This window comes from Mustelus asterias, chromosome 23, assembly GCF_964213995.1.
Source record: "Mustelus asterias chromosome 23, sMusAst1.hap1.1, whole genome shotgun sequence".
Taxonomy (NCBI): domain Eukaryota; kingdom Metazoa; phylum Chordata; class Chondrichthyes; order Carcharhiniformes; family Triakidae; genus Mustelus; species Mustelus asterias.
The window spans coordinates 68,007,121-68,031,910 of NC_135823.1; the positions used below are offsets into that span (position 1 = coordinate 68,007,121).

The 24,790-nt window shown below is 43.2% G+C and overlaps 1 protein-coding gene across 1 annotated transcript in view; it reads left to right on the forward strand.

Annotated features, from left to right (window-relative positions):
- Nucleotides 1-24,790, forward strand: part of cpped1 (calcineurin-like phosphoesterase domain containing 1) — a 182,732-nt gene that overhangs the window by 17,725 nt on the left and 140,217 nt on the right. The window contains exon 2 of the mRNA XM_078240876.1: nucleotides 17,486-17,704. Coding sequence (XP_078097002.1) covers nucleotides 17,486-17,704 — 219 coding nt within the window. The remainder of the gene's footprint in view (nucleotides 1-17,485; nucleotides 17,705-24,790) is intronic.

The window sequence follows — 24,790 nt, forward strand, 5'->3', positions numbered from 1 at the left end:
CTTCCTCGAACAGTCAAGTTGCATTTGTTACTGTGAATGTTGTGTCACACAAGTTCAGACTGTAGAATTCAGTGTTTTTTGCACTTGACTTTTTGGATAGCATTCATTCTATTGCTAAATCATTTGAAAACTTCAGACTTGAAGATGAAACTCAACTGTTGGTATTTCTTTTAAAGATTGAAGAAGAGAACTATTTCAGCCACAAAGTTTTGTGATGTGGAACAGATTCCCAAAAGTAGCAAAATCATGGTCAGTTTGCCTCTTTAAGGAGGAGCTGTTGGGAAGGAAATTTGAGGGTTGTCGAGATATTAACCGTGTTAGAAGGAGATGAAGGCAGAAAGTAAATATATAACCGCAACTGGTACGATGATCATGAAAACAAAAGTGCAAACTGATTTTTCCCCCTGTGAACTGCCTAATAATGCCTTAAAGCATTTACTTTTAAAACCTCTGTCTTTTAGATGCCTTTTTATCTGAAGGTCTGCCCAGAGGTTCCCTTTCCACTAAATTTCTTGGATGTGCTGGAAACTTGGCAGTCTTCCAGTTCTCCTTGCCCCTCTATGTTCACTGTACTACTGGAACCACAGAAATGTCAGGGGCGCTTCTCCAACCTCGTCGTGACATTAGTAGATTGTGCCAGACCCGGAGAATAGTTTGCGGGCCTAAAAGTCTGTTTTGAGTCAGGTGCAGGACAGTTTGTGAGTCTCCCGGCCCCTTCCTAATGGCATGAACCGGATCACGTTTAAAGTAGCATTTAATATGCATAGCCCGTTCAAATTCCACGCATGGAATTTACTGGCCATCGGGCGAGGTGTGATAACGGTGAGAATCACTACTAGTCTCCACTAGGCTGGGCGGTGCCCACCTGGCCCATTGGTGGTGCCCAACTGTCACACTGGCAGTGCCTGGCAGTGGCCACTGGACAACCCAGCAGTGCCAGTTGGGTGCCATCAGTATGCCAGTTGGGTAATGCCAGTGTACTGGGGCAGTGCTGAGGGGTGGGGCCTAAGTGGCAGTCATGACGGGGGAGCAATGCTGAGGGGTGGGGTGGGGCAGTCTGACGGGGGGTGGTTGTGCAAGGGTAGATTGTGAAGGCAGTCTTGATGGGGGAGGGGCATGTCAGGGTCCTGATGGGGCATGTCGGGTTTGGCAGAGGACCCATCGAGAAGGCCCCGATGCCCTGATGCTGATAACCTGTGTTAGGTAGTGGGTGGGGGAACATGTCACTGATGAGGGGTGGATGTTCCCATGTCTGTGGGGTGAGGGAGGGGGTCTCCCAGTGCATTCTGAGATCAGGGTGCTCTTGCGAAACAGCGCTCGAGCGCTCAGAAGCCATTTACACCGTCATGTTTAGGCCCCCGCCCCCAGTACTGGCGTGAAACTCCAAACTCTCCAAAAAAGTGTAGAAGGATTGCGGTGCGGAGCGCGCCTGAGAGACTGACGTGGATTACTCCATTATTCTCGCCGTTACGACACTTAGAAACTTTTTGGGAGAATTTCACTCGTCATCTCTGAAATGATCTCTGAAAGTTTTCTTCGTACCTTTGATTTGATTTGATTTATTATTGTCACATGTATTAACATACAGTGAAAAGTATTGTTTCTTGCGCGCTATACAGACAAAACATACCGTTCATAGAGAAGGAAACGAGAGAGTGCAGAATGTAGTGTTACAGTCATAGCTAGGGTGTAGAGAAAGAGCAACTTAATGCAAGGTAAGTCCATTCAAAAGTCTGACAGCAGCAGGGAAGAAGCTGTTCTTGAGTCGGTTGGTACGTGATCTCAGATTTTTGTATCTTTTTCCCGAAGGAAGAAGGTGGAAGAGAGAATGTCCGGGGTGCGTGGTGTTCTTAATTATGCTGGCTGCTTTGCCAAGGCATCGGGAAGTGTAGACAGAGTCAATGGATGGGAGGCTGGTTTGAGTGATGGATTGGGCAATCGCAACCTTTTGTAGTTTCTTGCGGTCTTAGGCAGAGCAGGAGCCCATACCAAGCTGTGATACAACCAGAAAGAATGCATTCTATGGTGCACCTGTAAAAGTTGATGAGAGTCGTAGCTGACATGCCAAATTTCCTTAGTCTTCTGAGAAAGTAGAGGCGTACCTGCTGTTGAAGCTCCTGCATTTTGAAGGGTGGGTGAATTGAACCTAGGCCTGGGGACTTGGGAAAAGGATTGGGGTTGAAAATCATCAGTAATCAATTGAACTCCTTTCTTTCTATGACATTCTACAGAACAGCATATCTTATGAGCATGCTTAATAAAGCATGCTAGACACTAAACGCAATTCCTTAATGTTGGTAATCAATACAGTGGAAAGAAGTAGGTCACCTTTTTTAAGTTTCTTCCCTTAAGTCTCCATGGAGTACTTTGGGACTTATTTTTCCTGTGCTAAAGGCTTTTGATGATGAAGTGTTATTGGAGTTTGTTAACAATTATTTTTTAATTCTTTATATGGATCACAGCTTCATGAAAGGGATTATATTAGGTTTATTATTTGCAACTGGGCGGCAAGACATTATATTTAGCATTTACAATCTATTCCAATTGCTCAGGAATTAAGTAGACCATTGTAAGTCTTTCAAAATGAGGAACATGTATTTGAAGAACTAGGGTTCAGGATTGTATCTAGTTGTAACATGATTAAAGCATTTCAAGGAAGAGACCATACTTGATTTAGAACATAAGTACAGGATTTAAATCTGGACGTTTGGACTGGAAAATACAACTATTAAAGACCAGGTAAGAGTTGTGTGAATGGATCTATCAATTTAAACTCTTGGAGAGGTGTATTTCATGGATGAAACTGATCCAGAATGTTAAATAAGTAAAAGCACCAGGATGTGATTCTAATATTATAATCTATGTTATTAGAAAACTCTGATCATTTCAAGAATGACATTTTCTATGGTCCCAGTGGTGCAGAAACAATAAGTAAGAAAGGAATCTAAACAAACATTTGGGTTACAACCAGTGTGTGCAATATTATTCTACTGTTCTTTTCTGGATCAAAATCATAAATGCAGGTTTTAAAAAAGGGTGCAGGTATTTTGATTATATTTATATTTGATTTGATTTGATTTTGTTGCATGCAGCCTAATCACTGGATCCCAAAGTAAACTTTTAAACTGTGAGTTTGACAGAGATATAACCATTGGGCGAATACTGAGACACTGAATTAGTAAATATTACCAACATTCATTAAAAATAAGAAAATAAAACAACAGTACATTTATCAATGAGTTAAAGATTTATCAATTAACTAAAAGAAAACAAGAGTATACTTATCAACCAAATCCTACAGACAAAATTCCTGTGTTTAAAAGAAAACTTCCTCTGTCCCTGAGGATATTGATTATCTCCACACTTTACGCTGATAGGTATTCACCTCTGCCTCTGAAGGAAATTGCTCTATCCGAGGTCAATGCTGATAGGAATTTTTCCTCGGTCTTCAAAGCTCTAAATCCGTTTCCCTTCACTTGATGTACTCACCAAGGAGATTCCCATAGCCCACATTTTTACCAGAAATTACCAGTACTGTCAATCCACTTTAGCCCATGTTGTTCGAAATGGTGAATTGGTCAATAATGTTGTGAGGATTCATTTAATTGGTCCTAATGTTACGACCACAGTGTATGTTATTTGCTGAGGAAAACGGCTTACGGACCATAACCCTTTTTATGTATTCTGAAAACAAGAAGAAACTGTACTTGTCTCAGTAGCAAAGAAGTCCAGTAACATTTTGAATTTTTAAAAATTAAAAGTAGAAGATTTATTAAGAAGTAGAAAAGAAATCTTAAGCACACAAGATTACAGTTAGACAGTTAAAAACCGTCTTGCAAGTCATTCCCCAAAAATCCTACTTGGTCAGACTCACAAGTAAACCAGGCAACACTCCATTATAGATGTTTTAATGATTAAAAATCCAGTAATATTACCCAAGGCAAAACTGCTGTTGCTTTAGTTAAGGTATACCACATGACTTCTCAAACTCTCTTCCACTCTGCTGTGAAAATCCAAGAAACTTCAGAAACAAGACAGCTTTCTGAAACCCAAGACTTTTCCAGCTTGACTCGATGGCTGATTCAAACTTTGCACCTCCTCCCAGCACAGAGCTGTTGCAGGATGTCTTCCCCCACACAGCTAACACAGCTCAGCTCAATATCTGAAGTATCCTTTTCCCCATTCAGTTTTGATTCCATTGTCCTCAGCCCCCTATGAACTTAACTTTTCAAAAATACAAAAATCTTTCATGTCTTTTCTATTGCCCCCACTTTTGGGTCAAATAAAATTTAATAACTTTGTTTACTTATGAAATCTTTGCAAGCTGTAAAATACTTTTACCCCTTTAAAATTTAACAGCTGAGAAAAACTAACTCCCCTACACTTCCTAATGCAAATTTCTCAACTTTGCTTATTTACTCATAAAACCATTTAACTAGAGCTTTGTTACAAATGCATGGATTTAGCACCTCTACTCCTTTTCACCTCTTAATTCTCCAGGCAAGCTATCTCCATTAACCTTTCCCCAGCTTAATTAAATCATTTACACGCACACATACATCTTTTACAAAATAACACAGCATTCCCCCCCAAAATATTAAAAAATAACATCCAAAGAACAAACAAAGAACAGTACAGCACAGGAAACAGGCCCTTCGGCCCTCCAAGCCTGTGCCGCTCCTTGGTCCAACTAGACCAATCGTTTGTATCCCTCCATTCCCAGGCTGCTCATGTGACTATCCAGGTAAGTCTTAAACGATGTCAGCGTGCCTGCCTCCACCACCCTACTTGGCAGCGCATTCCAGACCCCCACCACCCTCTGTGTAAAAAACGTCCCTCTGATGTCTGAGTTATACTTCGCCCCTCTCAGCTTGAGCCCGTGACCCCTCGTGATCGTCACCTCCGACCTGGGAAAAAGCTTCCCACTGTTCACCCTATCTATACCCTTCATAATCTTGTATACCTCTATTAGATCTCCCCTCATTCTCCGTCTTTCCAAGGAGAACAACCCCAGTCTACCCAATCTCTCCTCATAGCTAAGACCCTCCATACCAGGCAACATCCTGGTAAACCTTCTCTGCACTCTCTCCAATGCCTCCACGTCCTTCTGGTAGTGCGGTGACCAGAACTGGACGCAGTACTCCAAATGTGGCCTAACCAGCGTTCTATACAGCTGCATCATCAGACTCCAGCTTTTATACTCTATACCCCGTCCTATAAAGGCAAGCATACCATATGCCTTCTTCACCACCTTCTCCACCTGTGTTGCCACCTTCAAGGATTTGTGGACTTGCACACCTAGGTCCCTCTGTGTTTCTATACTCCTGATGACTCTGCCATTTATTGTATAACTCCTCCCTACATTATTTCTTCCAAAATGCAAAATCCATTCTTACACTAGCTGATTACACAAATTGCCTTTAACTTAAGACAATGGCTTGCTTCAAGCCATATGCCTTACCTTGAGGCTTATGGGCAAACTATTAATTTCACTAAGACTGTGTTAGACAAGCCATTGTGTTCTTGATGCGAGAGGTCCCACTGATAGGTCAGGCTCTTTCTTTCCCTGAATCTGTGACAGCACTTTTCAGCCTTAAGGGTGTTAATTGTAAAGTACAGAAATCATTTATTTCATTATTAACTACTTATCCTTCAATTACAGGGTAATTGAGGTATTTCCTTTTACTAAAGTCATTTGTTACTAGTTGGTGACGACTTCACAGTACTATATTGTGTTTGTTGTAAAAGGGTTAGCAACATCAACATGGCTTCTTTTCCTCTTCATGTTAGTAAAAAAAAATGGCCAAGTTAAACAAGCACACTGAATCCTACTAAAATCAAATCTAAAATCTAGGCCAGCTTACATCTCCCCAGAATGAGGGTGAAATATATTGATCCCTCACCACTTGGTGACCACATCCCTCCTTTTTAAAGGAGAAACAGAGTTTTCCAACTTAAACTGGATGACTCCATGTGCAGTCGAAGTCCTTAATCATTCTTTTCATATGAACTAAAGATACAGACAAAACAATCGGAACAAACACTTGGATTACAACCAGTGTGCAATATTATTCTAGTCCATGGCGGTATTTCAATATCAAGTCCAAAGTTCCACCAAAGCCTCTCGATCCCAACACCAGGCAATTCTTTTGTGATATTCATCTTTTGTCGTTGCATAGTATAAAAGTGTTTGTTGGAGGAATCGATCCTTCCATCAATTCAGTCCGTTGTTTTGACAATGAATCTGATATCCAAATCGAGTAACATACTCATGCAATCGTTCCTTCATATTGCCCTGGTTGTGAGGTTAAATTGTTGTTGATCATACATTCTGTATAGAATGTGTTCACTCAGAGAGAAGTAAGGGCGTGGAATGCCCTGCCTGCCTGCAGCAGTAGTGGACTCGCCAACATTAAGGGCATTCAAATGGTCATTGGATAAACAGGTGGATGATATTGGAATAGTGTAGGTTAGATGGGCTTCAGATTGGTTTCATTGGTTGGCGCAACATCGAGGGCCGAAGGGCCTATACTGCGCTGTAATGTTCTATGTTTATTTGAACTCGTGAGATAGGACTAAAGCAAAACGTTTCTGAATGAATGGGGCAGGTCAAATTCCCAAATTGATATTCTTTATAACCTTTTATATGGAAAATTCTCTTGCTCCAGTGACTGTCATAGTGCAAATAGGTCCTTGTTGATTCCAGGTAAACCCACATGCTGGTTTTGTGCATTCAGTTAAGGCAGAAGGGAAAACCAAGGTGTGACCTCTGTGGGTACAACCATTCACATCAGCGGCCACCCACATTGTTCCGTTTATCAGGGCTATATACTCTGGCTGCTGATGGTACCGACATGTGTGACCTTTGTTTTCTACTCCAAACTTCTCAATCCTATACAGGGAACTATCATTTTCTCTCAGTATGGAGTAATGCAATTAAAATATGCTAACTTCTTGCTGTGGCTTTTGTGCCTTTTACTTGAACATTAACAACATTCCTTAACACGCACATTTACTCTATTGTTTAAAACTGATTTTTTGAAAATGTATTGATTATTGGGATAACATTCACTGTCTTCAGATGTGACATCTGTATTTTTGAGCTCCTGAAGATGATCATCACAGCTTCACATATTTCCCTGGTCAGGAGCAAAAGCTTAATGATAATCTCCCTGCCTCAGGGTCAGGAGGAACATGCTTCAACCAATCCTAATGAGTGGAGACCAGGGTTCCAGCACTGAGTTCAGGTTTATTTATTTATTTAGCATGTAGGATCGGCACGGTGGCACAGTGGTTAGCATTGCTGCCTCACAGCACCAGAGACCCGGGTTCAATTCCGGTCTCAGATCACTTTCTGTGTGGAGTTTGCACATTCTCCCCATATCTATGCGGGTTTCCTCGAGGTGCTCCGGTTTCCTCCCACAGTCCAAAGATGTGCAGGTTAGGTTGATTGGCCATGCTAAATAGAGCCTAGTGTCAGGGGGATTAGCAGGGTAAATATGTGGGGTTACGGGAATAGGGACTGGGTGGAACTGTTGTCGGTGCAGACTCGATGGGTCAAATGGCCTCTTTCTGCACTGTAGGGATTCTATGGATTCTATGAAGTTGTTTACAAACACGTTGTGTACACCCGTGCCACTGCTGTGCTCCTAAATCTTTAAAAGGCGGCATGGTGGCCCAGTGGTTAGCACTGCTACCTCACAGCGCCAGGGACCTAGATTCATTTCCAGCCTTGGGTGACTGTGTGGAGTTTGCACGTTCCCCCCCATGTGTCTGGGTGGGTTTCCTCCAGATGTTCCGGTTTCCTCCCACAGTCCAAAGATGTGCTGGTTAGGTGGATTGGCTCCTCTAAATTGACCCTAGTGTCAGGAGAATTAGCCGGGTAAATGTGTGGGGTTACGGGAATAGGGCCTGGGTGGAATTGTGGTCGGTGCAGACTCGATGGGCCAAATGGTCTCCTTCTGTGCAGTAGGGAGTCTATGGGCCTGATTTTACCATTTTGAGTCTAAGTGCCGAATCTGGGCGTCAAATAGATCTGCACCTGGAATCTTCTTTCCAGCGCGCCCATGCGCGTTTTGCCGGCTCCGGTCCGATTCGCGCTGTGGGTGGGGCTTAGCGCTGCCAGACCAATCAGAGCTCTGAACTGCGCATGCGCAGTTCGAAAAAAAATCTGACAGAGCGCGTCCGGGCGCGAAAGAAAAAAAAAGCAGAAAGTGGAGAGAGCGGCTCTCTGACGATCATCCTCAGGTCGGGGGGTGGGAGGAGGAGGGGGGCGGGACCCAGATCATCCTCTGGTCGGGGTGAGGGGTGTCCGCCACCACTCTGCGGGCGATCCCTCCTCCCCACCGGAGGAACGAATTCCTCCTGCCGGAGTGAACGTGCAGCCATGCCATCCCACAAAACCTTCAGGATGAAGCGGTTCCTCTCTAAGAAGATGAAGCAGAACCGGCCGATTCCACAGTGGATTCGCATGAAAACCAGCTACAAGATCAGTACAAGTCCAAGAGGAGACACTGGAGAAGGACCAAGCTGGGCCTGTAAAGGGATAGACCATCACTGGTACACTACCAGCCACAGCCATCTCTCCCGCTCTCTTGCCCCTGCAGGGAAGAGTAATCTGTGGCTGGTAGTGTACCAGTGATGGTCTATCCCTTTACAGGCCCAGCTTGGTCCTCCTCCAGTGTCTCCTCTTGGACTTGTACTGATCTTGTAGCCAGTTTTCATGCGGATCCAATGTGGAATCGGCCGGTTCTGCTTCATCATCTTAGCGAGGAATCGCTTCATCCTGAAGGTTTTGTGGGATGGCATGGCCACACGTCCACTCCGGCAGGAGGGATTCGTTCCTCCAGTGGGGAGGAGGGATCGCCCGCAGAGTGGCGACGGACCCCCCTACCCCCTCCCTCCCCACCGATCGGCCGCAGACTGGCAGTGGAACCCCCACAGACCAGAGGATGATCTGAGTCCCACCCCCCCTCACCCCCCTCTCCCCAACCGGAGGATGACCTGGGTCAGAGAGCCATTGCAGGCTCTGAGCCCGCTCTTCGGAAGCTGCAGCGATGACTTCAGACTTTTATTTACCAGGTCGTTAAAAGTGCGGATCCGGATCGGGCCAGAAGACGGTAAAGTGGGATTTGGCGGTAGAGTTGGTCGCGCGGTTCATTAAGTCGATTTAAATGCATGCTACCGCCCAACTTTACCGCGTTCGGGCGCGAAGTTTTGGTAAAATCAGGCCCTATGATTCTATGTGCATAGTCACACAACCAAGCAATAACCTGGTCAGTGGCTAGATGGAGTTCTTCAATCCTGTCATCAAGTTTAGTCAGCAGACACTTCTCAACAATGTGAGTCATTGTTTGGACTGAACCACAGTTGTAGCCTGGATGACCTGAGTGATCCCACTGCTATCATTAGAGGCCTTGGCCAGTTCAGAAATGGTTTAAAAGCACCCACTGTTGCTGTGGGAGATCAAAAAATTGGGTGGATGAACAGCAGGGTCTAGAATTGAGTTCTTGCAGGTAAAACTCCCACGATTGTGATTTTTGCAATATCAACCCACAACTCCCTTTATCTTGTTCCCAGCCTCTGAATTCTCCTTTCGGTAGTACTCCTCCTACCTCCCTCTGCTCCAATGCTCTTTGCCACCAGAATCTCAGTGTTCCCAAATCCTAAAAACAATCTGCTAACATCAACTAACCACATGCCCCTCCTACTACCCCAGTATCCATACCAGCTATGTACGTACCTCTATTGTGAAACTTTTTTTTTCAAACATCTTCCTTTCAAACCTATCCAAATAACTATGATTAGCTATATGTTTACATGAAACCCCTGGTAATAATCAAGGCCACTGACCTGAAAATACTGCCAACACTTGCACCATTACTGTGTAATAAAACAAAACTGAACTTAATCAGTCATCATAAATCAATGGTGCTGTTAATATATTATGCATTGTATGGAATAAAACAGAATAACATCTGACTGAACATGGCTTTGGGAGATGTTCTGTTTTTAAAAAAAAAGTAGATTCATGAACCAATTGGTTTTTGAACAATTAACTTGAAGTTTTTGGATTTGCTTTCTCTAATTTTTCTACCCTTTCCCAATCTGGTATTTAATGCTCTATTGACTTTGTATACAGTTATAGTGCTTTTCCTGCAATTTACAATCTATTAATTGTTTCTCATATTTATTTAGTTTTTTGGCGTTTGTAGTAATCATGATCCAACAACAACTTGCATGTACATAGCTACCATTAACATAAACAAAGATCATAAAGCACTTCACAGATATATGGCCAGTTGGAAATTGATACCAAGGCAAAGAATACAGATTAGAACAGGGTACCCAATGTTTCGTCAGAGAGGGCCTTAAAGGGAAAAAGAGAGTCAAAGAAGTTTACGGAGAACATTCAGGAACTTGAAACCTGAGCCCCTGAAGATTGCAGTGGTTGAAACAGGGATGCAGAACTCAGAGAGAGATATATTGCAGATGGGAGTGAAGTGGGGGGATGGGGAGGGGAAAGAGAGATGGTGGGAGGGAGGGAGAGATGGCGGTGTGGGGAGGGGGTGTGGAATGTGAGGGAGGGAAGGTGGGGGAGGTCACTGGGGTGTGGAAGAGAGATTACAGAAGGAGAGAATTTGCCCATTGGCATCAGATTGGGAGTGGTGAGACGTGAGACATCAGATTGTTTTGGCGGTTTGGGACTGGGGGGGTGGGAGGGAGTGCTGCTGCTCCTGGCCCATAAGCTGTGCTGAAAAATCAGTTACCTGCTTGATCCGACAGTTCTCATTTCTATAGCTGCCGGTTTTCATGAGCCCTGGGACCCCATTCTGCAACTGCTCTTACAACAAGGCTGTTTGAATCTGAAACATGCAGTATCATTTTAATATGATTTCTGACCTGCCTGGAGGGAGATTGTGATTTGTGCAGGGTTGGAAAGAGAAGCAATTACAGGAAATTCTCCAGCTCTAACTGGATAGGTAAAACTGGAATCAGAAAAGGACAGCCTCACTGAGTTTGAAATCTGAGGGAGATAGTATTGTAAATTGTATCAAAGGCTACAGAGAAGTTGGGAAAGATGAGGAGGGATAGGGCAACATAGTCACAGAGAATGTCATTTGTGACTTTTGAGAGCTAGAGCTAACTGCTGTGACAGGGACAGAAACCTGATTGGAGTGGTTCAGGTGTGTAATTGTGGGAAGGACAAGTACAGATTTGGGAGGCAATAATATATTCGAAGACTTCAGAGAGGAAAGTGAGGTTGGAGATCGTTTTCAAGGACAGAAGTGTTAAGGATTTTTTTTGAGGAGGAGGTTGATGATGTAACATTTAAAAAGGAGGGAGACAATCCCTGAGGAAAGGGAGCCATTTCCAAAAAGCAGCTAGCACAATAGAACAAAGAAAATTACAGCACAGGATCAGGCCCTTCAGCCCTCCAAGCCTGCACCGGCCATGCTGCCCAACTGACCTAAAACCCCCTTACCCTTCCAGGGACCATATTCCTCTATTCCCATCCTATTCATGTATTTGTCCAGAAGCCCCTTAAAAGTCACTATCATATCTGCTTCCACTACCTCCCCCGGCAGCGAGTTCCAGGCACCCACCACCCTCTGTGTAAAAAAAACTTGCCCCATACAATAGCTAGCACAAGTAGGAATTTGATTCGAAGATGCTTGCTTTTGGAGAAAAGGAGCAAGGGGTTATTGCGCTGATCTTGACCTTGAAGTAGTGAGCAGTTTTGGCAGAAGATAGCAGGGCCTGGTGACACATTAATAAAAAACAGAAAATGCTGGATAAATTCACCAGACCTGGCAGCATCTGTGGAGAGAAAAACAGTTAAAGTTTTGAGTGTATGACTTCTTCAGAAACATTGGGCAGGATTTTATGGCCTCACTCAACCTTAGACCGGAAAATCCTGCCCGAGGTCAACAGACCTTCCCATTGTCCGCCCCTTACTTGCTCCAATTCTGTGGCAGTCGGGCAGTAGAATTCCGGCAATTAACTGTTTTTCTCTCTCTGGTTGCCAGACCTGCTGAATTTATCCAGCATTTTCTGTTTTTATTTTGGATTTCCAGCCTTTGCAGTATTTTGCTTTTCTTCTGATGGCACTTTATACTGTCTGTCCAGATGTGGCTAACTGCTTTAGGATTTCTTGTGCTTTTTTAAATAAAAACTTAATTCCTATTATCTAGGCTACTTTAAATCTCCTTTAATCAAAATCTGTTGTCCTTGTAGGAAAATGCTTCCTTTGCATAGCCCTTAAAAATGTGTATATTTTCATCTGTTTAATTTTCTGATGTTGTTTCCCATTTAATTGTACCTAAAACTTGCAGCAGAGTTTCAAAGTCTACCATTGAAATTTTACCGCCCTGCGTACCATGGAATTGGAGCAGTTGAGGGGCAATGAAAATGTCTGTTCATAGAATCATCATAGAAACCCTACAGTACAGAAAGAGGCCATTCGGCCCATCGAGTCTGCACCGACCACAGTCCCACCCAGGCCCTACCCCCATATTCCCTCATGTTTTACCCACTAATCCCTCTAACCTACGCATCTCAGGACACTAAGGGCAATTTTTAACATGGCCAATCAACCTAACCCGCACATCTTTGGACTGTGGGAGGAAACCGGAGCACCTGGAGGAAACCCACGCAGACACGAGGAGAATGTGCAAACTCCACACAGACAGTGACCCAAGCTGGGAATTGAACCCAAGTCCCTGGAGCTGTGAAGCAGCAATGCTAACCACTGTGCTACCGTGCCGCCCCGTCTGTTGTCCTCGGGTGGGATTTTCTGGTCTCACTCTAGCAAGGCTGTCAAAACCCGCCCTACATTTCTTGAACAGCTGTGTTGATTCTTTATGTTAGCCTTTATTAGCTTGTAAAGAATCCACCTGTTCATCCACTTCCACATTACTGCTTGCTTTATGTGAGATCCTAAATATATCCAACAGTGGTTTACAAGGTGCAGCAGAAAGAATCATATGTTATGCTAATGATATGAAATAGTTGTCTAAAGGAGTTAGTTCATGAAGTTGGTGTTCCCCTTTATGTTTTCATGTGATTTACCTTATTAAGATATTGGTATTAAAGATTTGGTACAGAAATATTTTTCAGCCCATTTAATTCAAGCTGTGCCAAACTTGACAAAATTGTCTGAAGAGTGCTGTTGATCCTGATTGTAATGTTCAAAAAATAAGGGTACATTGCAATAGATGTCAGATAAATATTTTGAGTCTATTGATAACATAATAAAGTTATTATGGCATAGAAAGAGGCCATTCAGTCCATTGAGTCTTTGCTGGCTGTCTGAGGAGCAATCCAGCCAATACCATTCCCCAGCTCTATCCCTGTGGCCTGCAAGTTTATTTCATAGAAATCATAGAAACCCTACAGTGCAGAAGGAGGCCATTCTGCCCATCGAGTCTGCACCGACCACAATCCCACCCATGCCCTACCCCTACATATTTTACCTGCTAATCCCTCTAACCTACGCATCTCAGGACTCGAAGGGGTAATTTCTAACCTGGCCAATCAACCTAACCCGCACATCTTTGGACTGTGGGAGGAAACCGGAGCACCCGGAGGAAACCCACGCAGACACGAGGAGAATGTGCAAACTCCACACAGACAGTGACCCGAGCCGGGAATCGAACCCAGGACCCTGGAGCTGTGAAGCAGCAGTGCTAACCACTGTGCTACCGTGCCGCCCTTTTTCCTTCAGGTCCACCCAATTTCCTTTTGAAATCATTGATTGTCTCTGCTTCCGCCACCTTCACAGGCCATGAATTTCAGGTCACCACTCACTATGTAAAAAAAAGCTCTTCCTCACATTCCCCCTGCACATCTTGTCCAATACTTTATATCTCTGATCCTTAGTCCTTGCACCATGTGCCAATGAGAACAGTTTTCCTTGTCCACCTCATCTAAACCTATCATGATCTTGTACACCTCTACACTCTCTTGTTTCTCCTTATTTATCCATCCAAACCCTCCATGATTTTGAACACCACTAGTAAATTTTCCCTTAACCCACTTTCCTCTAAGGAAAACAATCCCAGCTTCTCCAATCTCTCCATATAACTTTTTTCATTCCTGGTGCCACTCTTCTCTGCATCCTCTGTATAGTCTCGAACTATTTAGACAAACGTGCTGATTTAACCATGATCAGCCTGAAATTGCTGTACCAAATTTTGGCATTATTGTTTCAGTTGGTGCATTGCTTTCCTTGCCTTTTATAAATCTGAGCATCCCATAGGTTTTTTTAGTCTTCATTTTTGTACATATATCCCCAGGCCTCTCCATTCCTGCATGCCTATTAAAATTGTACCATTTACTTTCCTCATTGAGTAATATGTAACCTTAAAAATCTTTGAACCAACTGTATCAAATTCCCTAGCCAAGCCTCAGCAATGCCAGAGGCTGGAATATTCACCAGGTGATTGATTCTGTGATGCTATTCTGATTGCATTTAGTACTTTGCTGAAATAGGGTAGAGTGGGTCAGAAACTGACCTTTCAGCTCTGGACATGAAAATGAGGATGATAATTTTGAAGGTAAACATTGCTTGAGTGGGAACCATTGTAGGTTACTGAGCACAGGGGTGATAAGTTAACAGGACTTGGTGCGCATTTAAGGTATGGGCAGCCAAGTTTTGGATGACCTTGTTTTTATGGAGGAGACAAGTGGTGAAAATAACTAGTGAAGGATGCAGATTCAGATTTATATGGTACAAAATGCCACTTTAAATCAGATCATTTAATTTCACTAAACCTCAGAGAATCTTGTTTAAAAAATATTAGTTCAAACCATTGGTTATTAATCTTCTAACTTGCATCATCACAGCATCATACGCCATTGAACTGACAGAAATAGAGCACTGTGTCAATCTCACTGATCTTCCATTCCTTCATGGAACTGCAGGTGGGAAAAGATTATTTTCAAAAAGGCTCAGTGGATTTGAATGCAGTTCAAAGTGATGGAACAAATTTCTCCTGTCTTCCAGCTCTAAAGGTCTTATCTCAAATGAGCTTGAATGATCTAAATCCAGAAATTAATGGATATAAAATACTGCAGATTGTCTTTTTTTATTTGTTCATGGGATTCAGGCATTGCTGGCTAAACCAGCATTTTGTGCCCATTCATTATTGCCCTTGAGAAGGTGGTGACGGGCCACCTTCTTAAACTGTTATGTAGTCCATGTGTTGTAGGAACACTTACAATGCTGTTAGGAAGGGAGTTCCAGGATTTTGACCACACAACAGTGAAGGGATGGAAATATACGTCTGGAACAGGACAGTATGTGACTTGGAGGGCAACTTGCAGGTGGTGGTGTTCCCATGTATTCCCTCTAGGGGGTAGAGGTCATAGGTTTAGAAGGTGCTATCGAAGGAGCCTTGGTGAATTGCTGCAGTGCATCTTGTAGATGATACACATTGCTGCCACTGTGCGTCAGGGATGGAGGGAGTGAATGCTGAAGGTAGTGGATGGGCTGCAGTCAGCTCAGCAAAGCTACAGTCGAAAGGAAACAGGACAAATCCTTTCAGGTAACCTGCAGGACCAAAAAACTCAAAACTCAAAAACTTAAAATGCTCAACTGTCACAGTCAGCTCCACCAGAATCACCCAACTAAATGACCACAACATTTTGATATCTATTCCTTCCAGACAAGTCAAAGATTGATTCATTTATCTTTTTTAACTTTTACTTGTGGACTCACTCCTCATTCTAATCTGTGTCTATGTATGTTGTGTTTTATTATTTTCTTCTCGTGTTTCAGTAACTAATAAACTCTTTTTCTTTAACTCAAGAAAGTCTGGTTAAGTTGGCTCCTTTTAAAACATAAATACATTTGAGCTGGGAACAGTTGTCCATGAGGGAAGGGATCATTTCTAAATTAACCTTGTAGAACCAACGAGAGGATTGAATAAAGAAGTGGAACCAGCTCATCCCTCGTCATCTGGGAGCATAACAGTTTGGGGGTATCCCGTTTGGAATCATAAGAACGTTGGAGGACCTCACCCCGGTTGTAACACTGGTTATCATCAGCACAGATACAAAGCTGATAGATAATGCTGTCAAGTAGCAGCACTGGAGAGGGGCAAGGGTGAAAGTTGGAGTTGATTCCGCAGGAGGAATATAAAGCACCATGATTCCAATCAGAAAGGATGTCATAGAGACTTTGACCAGTGCATAGGCCAGAAACCAGATATTAAGTGGGTGGGTAGGTGGGGGTGGGGTGGTGTTGGATGGTAGAGGCACATGGATAGGGGTGGTGTTTTACAACTTAGATTGACCATAGATGCCTTTTTAGGTTCAGCGATGTTATTTATTCCATTAAGCAATTTGTTGTTTTTATGGCAGTTGACAACCATTACTCTATTTCTTAACACTGTGCTAGAACCTAGGAATGTAACAATGAAGCTTTCTTATTTCTGTAACACTGTTAACACTATGCAAGGTGCCATTTGGTTTGATTTGTAAACTACTTTGTATCACAGTAGGCAAAATAATACAGAACACCGAGAACAATAAGAAACATTTGTTATATTTAATAGAGCTTGTGTTTGCATACTGTTAAATAAAGAAAGAACGTATGAGCGCTAGACAATTCTTATTTAATGTAAAAAATATTATTCTCACTCTCTGCTACCTGGTCTGATGACCAAGGCCTAGGGAACCTCTCTTTGGCTGGTTGCTTCTATCTGATTGATTCCTTTTGTGTCTATATTCCGATTTTCATTTTATTAAGGGCCTTTGTCACAGCCCTCACAGAATATCAAAAACAATTTTCAACACCACGGTCTGAATAACCAGACTTAGCTAACCATTGCTTGGGCGTCAGAGAGGAACTTCCAGTCTTACATTGTACTTACCATTTATCCAGCTATTGGGGCTGACAGTAAACTCATGTCCAAGTTCCTGCATGAAAAAATAACCAAAGAATCCCAAATTGTGATAAGGAGGACTGAGATGGCAGAGCAGTGTTGGTGGAAAACAAATAATTAGCTCCTTGCACCATTACTGCATTTGATTTGGAGCGCTTGACCCTGATACTTGAGAAAAGTTGAATGGTATTCCATTCCCTGCACTGACACCCCAGTCCTTGATGAACATACAATAATTCCAGTGATATGGGCTCTTTTTTTAAATTCTTATGTTCTCCAGTTAAAACTTTGAAACCCTTAAGGGAAGATCTCACTTCTTAAAGAGAAAACGGCAATACCAGGAAGCTGCATTTAAACTACCGCCAAAGTCATTGGGGAAAATAATCGCCACTCATCTACATTTTACTCTCACCTGCTCCATCTGTCACCTTCCTGCACTGCGCTCACCTCTACACCTTTCCCTCTTGCTTCCGTCTCGGTTGTAATATAGCAGCTGGTGTAGCCATATTGAGGGAAACAACTTCTCATTATATATGTTATGTCTGTATGCTGGTGTCATGAGTCTGAATGCAAATTAATTTTTAACTGTTCCCTAGGAAAAGAAAGTGATTGGAAGGGACCTTTCTACTTCATACAAGGAGCTGATCCACAGCTTGGCCTTATGAAAGCATGGAAGGTTGGAGATTGCGATAATGGAGGTGATGAATGGCAAGAAGAGATCAAGCTCACAGAACAAGCAATCCAGGCTATCAACAAGCTAACATTGAAACCCAAGTTCTTTGTCATTTGTGGAGATCTTATTCATGCAATGCCAGGTAATTACTGTCAACAAAACAGCAATTGCCATAATGTCTGACAAGAACATATTTACATCACTTTGAGAAATGTGTTAAACTCTTTTGTTCTATTTCCAAAATACATTGTACAGGGAGAATTGGCTATTGATCTAATATTTGGTATTATGTTTGGAGAATACAATGCTTAGCAAAATTCTCAAGGAGAATTCTACAAGATTATGAGAGGCATGGACAGAGTGGGTAGTCAGAAGCTTTTTCCCAGGGTGGAAGAGTCAGTTACTAGGGGGCATAGGTTTAAGGTGCGAGGGGCAAGGTTTAAAGGAGATGTACGAGGCAGATTTTTTACACAGAGGGTGGTGGGTGCCTGGAACTCGCTGCCGGGGGAGGTAGTGGAAGCAGATACAATAGTGACTTTTAAGGGGCGTCTGGACAAATCCATGAATAGGATGGGAATAGAGGGATATGATCCCCGGAAGGGTAGGGGTTTTAGTTCAGTCAGGCAGCGTGGTTGGTGCAGGCTTGGAGGGCCGGAGGGCCTGTTCCTGTGCTGTAATTTTCTTTGTTCTTCGAGAAGGAGGTGAATTTTTTTCAGCGTTTCCCCTGACTTTCTGCCAGAATTACAGATGAAGAGCCATGACAAGCTCAGAAAAATGCCGAAACATATTCAAATCACTGTTTTGTGGTTTCTGGGGCTCTTCTACTGAAGTTACAGTGGACAAGCGCCCTTCCCACCCCCTTCTAAAAAAAGATCATCATGGTGCTGTGATGTTAGGTATTTATATTTCTGTTTACCAGAATGATAGTGTAGTTAACGTTTTACCTCCCCATCATGATGAGTTAATCTCACCAGCAAACAAGTTAAATCTTTTCCTGGCGATTTCTCATAGGGAAAATAGAGGGTGTGTCATTTGAAGCTACTCACATACACCTGCCGACTACTGGTTAGAGCCCTTCATTGATATGGTTTTGTTCATGCTTGGAAAAATATCTAGTTCTCAGAATCATAGAATCCCTACAGTACAGAAGGAGACCATTTGGCCCATCGCGTCTGCACCAACCACAATCCCATCCAGACTCTATTCCGGTAACCCTCATTTACCTTGCTAATCCCGCTGACATTAGGGTCAATTTAGTATAGCCAATCAATCTAACCTGCACATCTTTGGACTGTGGGAGGAAACCGGAGCACCCAGAGGAAACCCTCACAGATATGGGGAGAATGTGCAAACTCTGCACAGACAGTGACCTGAGGTCGGAATTGAACCTGAGTCCCTGGCACTGTGAGGCAGCAATGCTAACCACTGTACCACCGTGCTGCCCTTATAAAAAGATTTGCGCCGCCGCCGCCACCCCCCCCCCCACTGGCAGCTCCTCCTCTGCCACCTGTTCTCAAATAGAAATGTATTATTTATAAAAAGCAGTCAAAGAAAGATGCAATTTAGTCCTGAAGGGACTTACAAAGTATCACCCTTAGGTTCTATTTTGGTCTTTTTTAGTCTAACGATGCAAATTACTGAGTAAATACTGGACCTGTCAAATTGAAATTGGGTTAAAAGGGTTTTTTTTGTGCTTTCTCCACCAAAGCCGCATGCATATTTGACTCTCCTTTTCTCCAGGTACATGTGACAGGTTTGTGGATATCTGATGGGTTGGCTTCTATGTAAAGATTTCATTGGTGATGTGTAATGGCAACCTGATCTTAGGAAGAACACACATCAAAACCAAAAGCAACTCGGTAACAGCAACTACAAATTGTGTTTATATAGTGCCTTAACACAGGTACATAAATAGACAAAAACTTGCTGAGCCGAAGAAGAAATTAGTTGGAGTGATCATAAAGTCATGGTCAATGCGTCGGTTTTAAGGAGGTCTTAGAGGAGAGGAAGATCACAGGGTAGTTGTCATGGGGGACTTTAACTTTCCAAATATTGATTGGAACCTTTGTAGGTCGAATAGTTCGGATAGGGCAGTTTTTGTGCAGTGTGTGCAGGAGGGTTTCCTGACACAATATGTGGATAGGCCGACAAGAGGTGGGGCCACATTGGATTTGGGTACTGGGAAATGAACCGGGCCAAGTGTTAGATTTGGTTGTGGGAGAGCACTTTGGAGATAGTGACCACAATTCGGTGTCTTTTGTTATTGCAATGGAGAGGGAAAGGGCCGTACGGCAGGGCAAGGTTTATAATTGAGGGAGAGGTAATTATGATGCGATGAGGCAAGAATTAGGGGGCATAAGATGGGAACAGAAACTGTCAGGGAAAGGCACTAATGAAAAGTGGAACTTTTTCAAGGAACGAATACTGGGTGTCCTTGATAGGTATGTCCCTGTCAGGCAGGGAGGAAATGGCCAAGTGAGGGAACCATGGTTCACAAAAGAGGTGGAATGTCTTGCAAAAAGGAAGAGGGAAGCTTATGTAGGGATGAGGAAACAAGGTTCAGATGGCTCGATTGAGGGTTACAAGTTCGCAAGGAATGAGCTGAAAAAGGGGCTTAGGAGAGCTAGGAGGGAGGCATTAGAAGTCCTTGGCGGGTCGGATCAAGGAAAACCCCAAGGCTTTTTACTCTTATGTGAGGAATAAAAGAATGACTAGGGTGAGGTTAGGGCCGGCCAAGGACAGTAGTGGGAAGTTGTATATGGAGTCAGTAGAGATAGGAGAGGTGATGAATGAATACCTTTCTTCAGTGTTCACCAAGGAGAGGGGCCATGTTTTTGAGGAAGAGAAGGTGTTACAGGCTAATAGGCTGGAGGAAGTAGATGTTCTGAGGGAGGATGTACTAGCAGTTTTGAATAAACTGAAGGTCGATAAGTCCCCTGGGCCTGATGAAATATATCCTAGGATTCTTTGGGAGGCAAGGGATGAGATTGCAGAGCCTTTGGCTTTGATCTTTGGGTCCTCACTGTCCACGGGGATGGTGCCAGAGGACTGGAGAGTGGCGAATGTTGTTCCTCTGTTCAAGAAAGGGAATAGAAATGACCCTGGTAATTATAGGCCGGTTAGTCTTACTTTGGTGGTTGGTAAGTTGATGGAAAAGGTCCTTAGGGATGGGATTTACGACCATTTAGAAAGATTAATCCGGGATAGTCAGCACGGATTCGTGCCTCACAAATTTGATAGAATTTTTTGAGGAGGTAACTAAGTGTGTTGATGAAGGTAGGGCAGTTGATGTCATATACATGGATTTTAGTAAGGCGATGGATAAGGTCCCCCATGGTCGGCTTATGATGAAAGTAAGGAGGTGTGGAATAGAGGGAAAGTTGGCCGATTGGATAGGTAACTGGCTATCAGATCGAAGACAGGGTGGTGGTGGATGGAAAATTTTCAGACTGGAGGCAGGTTGCTAGCAGAGTGCCACAGGGATCAGTGCTTGGTCCTCTGCTATTTGTGATTTTTATTAATGACCTAGAGGAGGGGACTGAAGGGTGGATCAGTAAATTTGCTGATGACACCAAGATTGGTGGAGTAGTGGATGAGGAGGAGGGCTGTTGTAGACTGCAAAGAGACATAGATAGGATGCAAAGCTGGGCTGAAAAATGGCAGATGGAGTTTAACCCTGATAAATGTAAGGTGATTCATTTTGGTAGGACAAATTTAAATGTGGATTATAGGGTCAAAGGTAGGGTTCTGAAGACTGTGGAGGAACAGAGAGATCTTGGGGTTCATATCCACAGATCTCTGAAGGTTGCCACTCTGTGAAGAAGGCCTATCGTGTGTTAGCTTTTATTAACAGGGGGTTGGAGTTTAACTGCAACTGTACAGGACCTTGGTGAGACCACATTTGAAATATCGTGTGCAGTTCTGGTCACCTCACTATAAGAAGGATGTGGAAGCACTGGAAAGAGTGCAAAGGAGATTTACCAGGATGCTGTCTGGTTTGGAGGGTAGGTCTCTTATGAGGAAAGGTTGAGGGAGCTAGGGCTGTTTTCTCTGGAGCGGAGGAGGTTGAGGGGAGACTTAATAGAGGTTTATAAAATGACGAAGGGGATAGTTAGAGTAAACGTTCAAAGACTATTTCCTCGGGTGTATGGAGCTATTACAAGGGGGCATAACTATAGGGTTCGTGGTGGGAGATATAGGAAGGATCTCCGAGGTAGGTTCTTTACGCAGAGAGTGGTTGGGGTGTGGAATGGACTGCCTGCAGTGATAGTGGAGTCAGACACTTTAGGAACATTTAAGCGGTTATTGGATAGGCACATGGAGCACACCAGAATGATAGGGAGTGGGATAGCTTGATCTTGGTTTCAGATAAAGCTCGGCATAACATCGTGGGCCGAAGGGCCTGTTCTGTGCTGTACTGTTCTATGTCTATGACACGTTTTAGGCCTGAGAGGACTGAAGGTACTGCCACCAGTGCTTGGGTGAAATATAGAGGCGGTCAGAGTTCGAGGAATGCAGAGTTCTAAGGCTGGAGAAGGTTATAGAAACAGGGATAGGTGAGGCCAAGAAAGGACATGATCATGAGGATGGGACTTTTAAATTTGAGGTGTCAGGGCACTGAGAGTCAAATAGGTTAGTGAGCACAGGGTAATGGATGAGTGAGACTTGGTGCATAATAGGATCTGGGTAGCAGAATGATCCAAAGAATATGGAGGATGTGACTGGGAGACTACCAGGAGCTTATTAGAGACTGGAGATTGCAAAAGACTGAGGTTGTCAGCAGCAGATGGATTAGGGCAAGTACAATGATGGGCGATGTTACAGAGATTGACGATGATGCTAAAGGTGGAAGCAGCTCATCTTCGTGGTGGTGAGGATATCAACCACTGATGTTCAGCTGTTCAAATGTTCACAACATGGAGCTGACCACAAAGGAGCAAAACTAACAGTTTTAGAAAATATAGAAAATCAGACCATGTCTGCAAAGTTCAAACTCTGGGGGAAGGCGTTTGCAAGGAAACTATCCACCCATGTCCTCAGGCAACTCTCAGTAATCTACAGGACCTGTAGACACCTTTATCTTCTGAATTTGTAGGGAATCATTAATATAACACCATCATATATCCTGTGTAAGTAAAAGCATTGTAACTTTAAAGCCTCCACTCCAAAAAATGTATCCATGTAATTCATGTTGGGGTTCTTTTAAACCATTCGGTGACTGGTTGAGTAATTATTCGTTTGCAAGAACAAATATTGACTTGTAGCAAAACTTCGCTTTATAAGCAGTGGGAGCTGACTGTTGCCTTTCAGTGTGATTTGTTGGAAAGGGGTTACTCCTTCTGATTTGATTTTGCTGCAGCTGTATTGCAGCATTAACTGTCAGGAAAGAAACTAAATTACCAGTCTCTTGGTGCTTTAGAGAGCTGGCCCATTATCTCCCAAACTATTCTGTCACATTCTACATTGCATGTAAAAGATGGTGCCACTGGTTATTATTACCTGTGCTCAGGACATTGTTATTTTTTATCTGTTAATTTGTGTTGCTGCTGCACTTAGATGCCCTACAAAAATATTTTCACAGCTGTTGGATGGGAGAGAGTTGTCTGCATTTGTACATTAGCTGTGCTGATAAATCCATTTCAGAAGTTGTGAGTGAAGTACTGGTGGTTCGACTGAACTGACAGAAGATGTTAATCTTCTGAATACCTAGGGTGAGGCATATTCATGTGCATTGAACTCATTATTCTCTGAAATGGAGGGGAGAGCTTCCTCCTCACAGTTTACTCTTGTATACGAATAACTCAGAATATTCCTGGGTTTTCTGATGGGTCCTTTATTGTATCTTTTATGCACAATTAACCATAAATGGGGAATTTTATAATTTCACAAGTGGACTAACACTTGTACTGGAATTGTCAAAGTAACAGCCATATGGAGCAGTGCTCTCGCCACCTGCGACAAGTCTTGTTGCTATGCTGTTCTTCATGTGTCTCAATTGATGACACAATCGACTGTGAAAAATTTTGTGTGTGTGTTTGAGAGAGAGAGAGAAAAAGAACATTGCAGCATTGAATAGTAATGACTGTGAGCTGGTTAGGCTCGAATGAGACTGAAATGCATGATCAATTGTACAACTTGAAAGTCCTGTTTTCCAAATCAATCACACTCGACCCATTTGATGAACATAAGCAGTCCTTACTGGAGCCATTGTATTCCATCATTGCTGGAATGAACTTGAATATTTATTTAACCTTGACTTGTGTACTGGTTATAGAATCCCTACAGTACAGAAGGAGGCCATTCGGCCCATCGAGTCTATACCGACCGCAATCCCACCCAGGCCCTATTCCCATAACCGTACACATTTACCCTGCTAGTCCCCCTGACACTAATAGTCAATTTACCATGGCCAATTAACCTAACCCGCACATCTTTGGACTGTGGGAGGAAACCGGAGCACCCGGAGGAAACCCACGCAGACACAGGGAAAAAGTGCAAACTCTGCGCAGACAGTGACCGAGGCCGGAATTGAACCCGGGTCCCTGTTGCTGTGAAGCAGCAGTGCTAACCACTGTGCATGCATCTAAGTAGCTACTATCCTCATACACAATCGATAGTTGAAGGAAGTGCATAATTCACTTGCACAGCATGGCTTTCTACTGAATCTTTGATAGGTTTAAAAATGAAATGATATATTGGTCACGTGCACCACATTATTGCTCTGGCATATGGTGAATTTCACGTTGCAACCAGTATGTAATCCAAAATGACTTTCCCCTAATCTAGTGACCTTGCCAATAAATGGTATTTAAAATATATACATTGTTTACTCATGATTAGGTTGAGGGGAATGGTGCAGTTTTCTACTTGGGGCACTGACTGTCATTTAGCTCAGGTATATCATGCCACATTCTTTACTGAGATGCAACCCAGTCAACCTCCAGAGGAACATTGTACTTTTCCCATGACAGCCGCTGTTATGCTCTTCCAATGTGATTTGCAACTGTGGGTATAAACATGCACTAGAACTTTGGTTGAGATTGACCAAATGGAACTTTTATAGCCAGCTATGAGAGGAGATTTAATCCCATCAGTCTGGATGGCTGGTGAAACCATATTTCAGGGAGAAAACAGCAATGATATAACAAATTATACCACCAACCTCAAACAGTGACCAGAGAATGGAATGAAGTTAAAGACGATGGCCTCGATCTTCACTATATTTGTT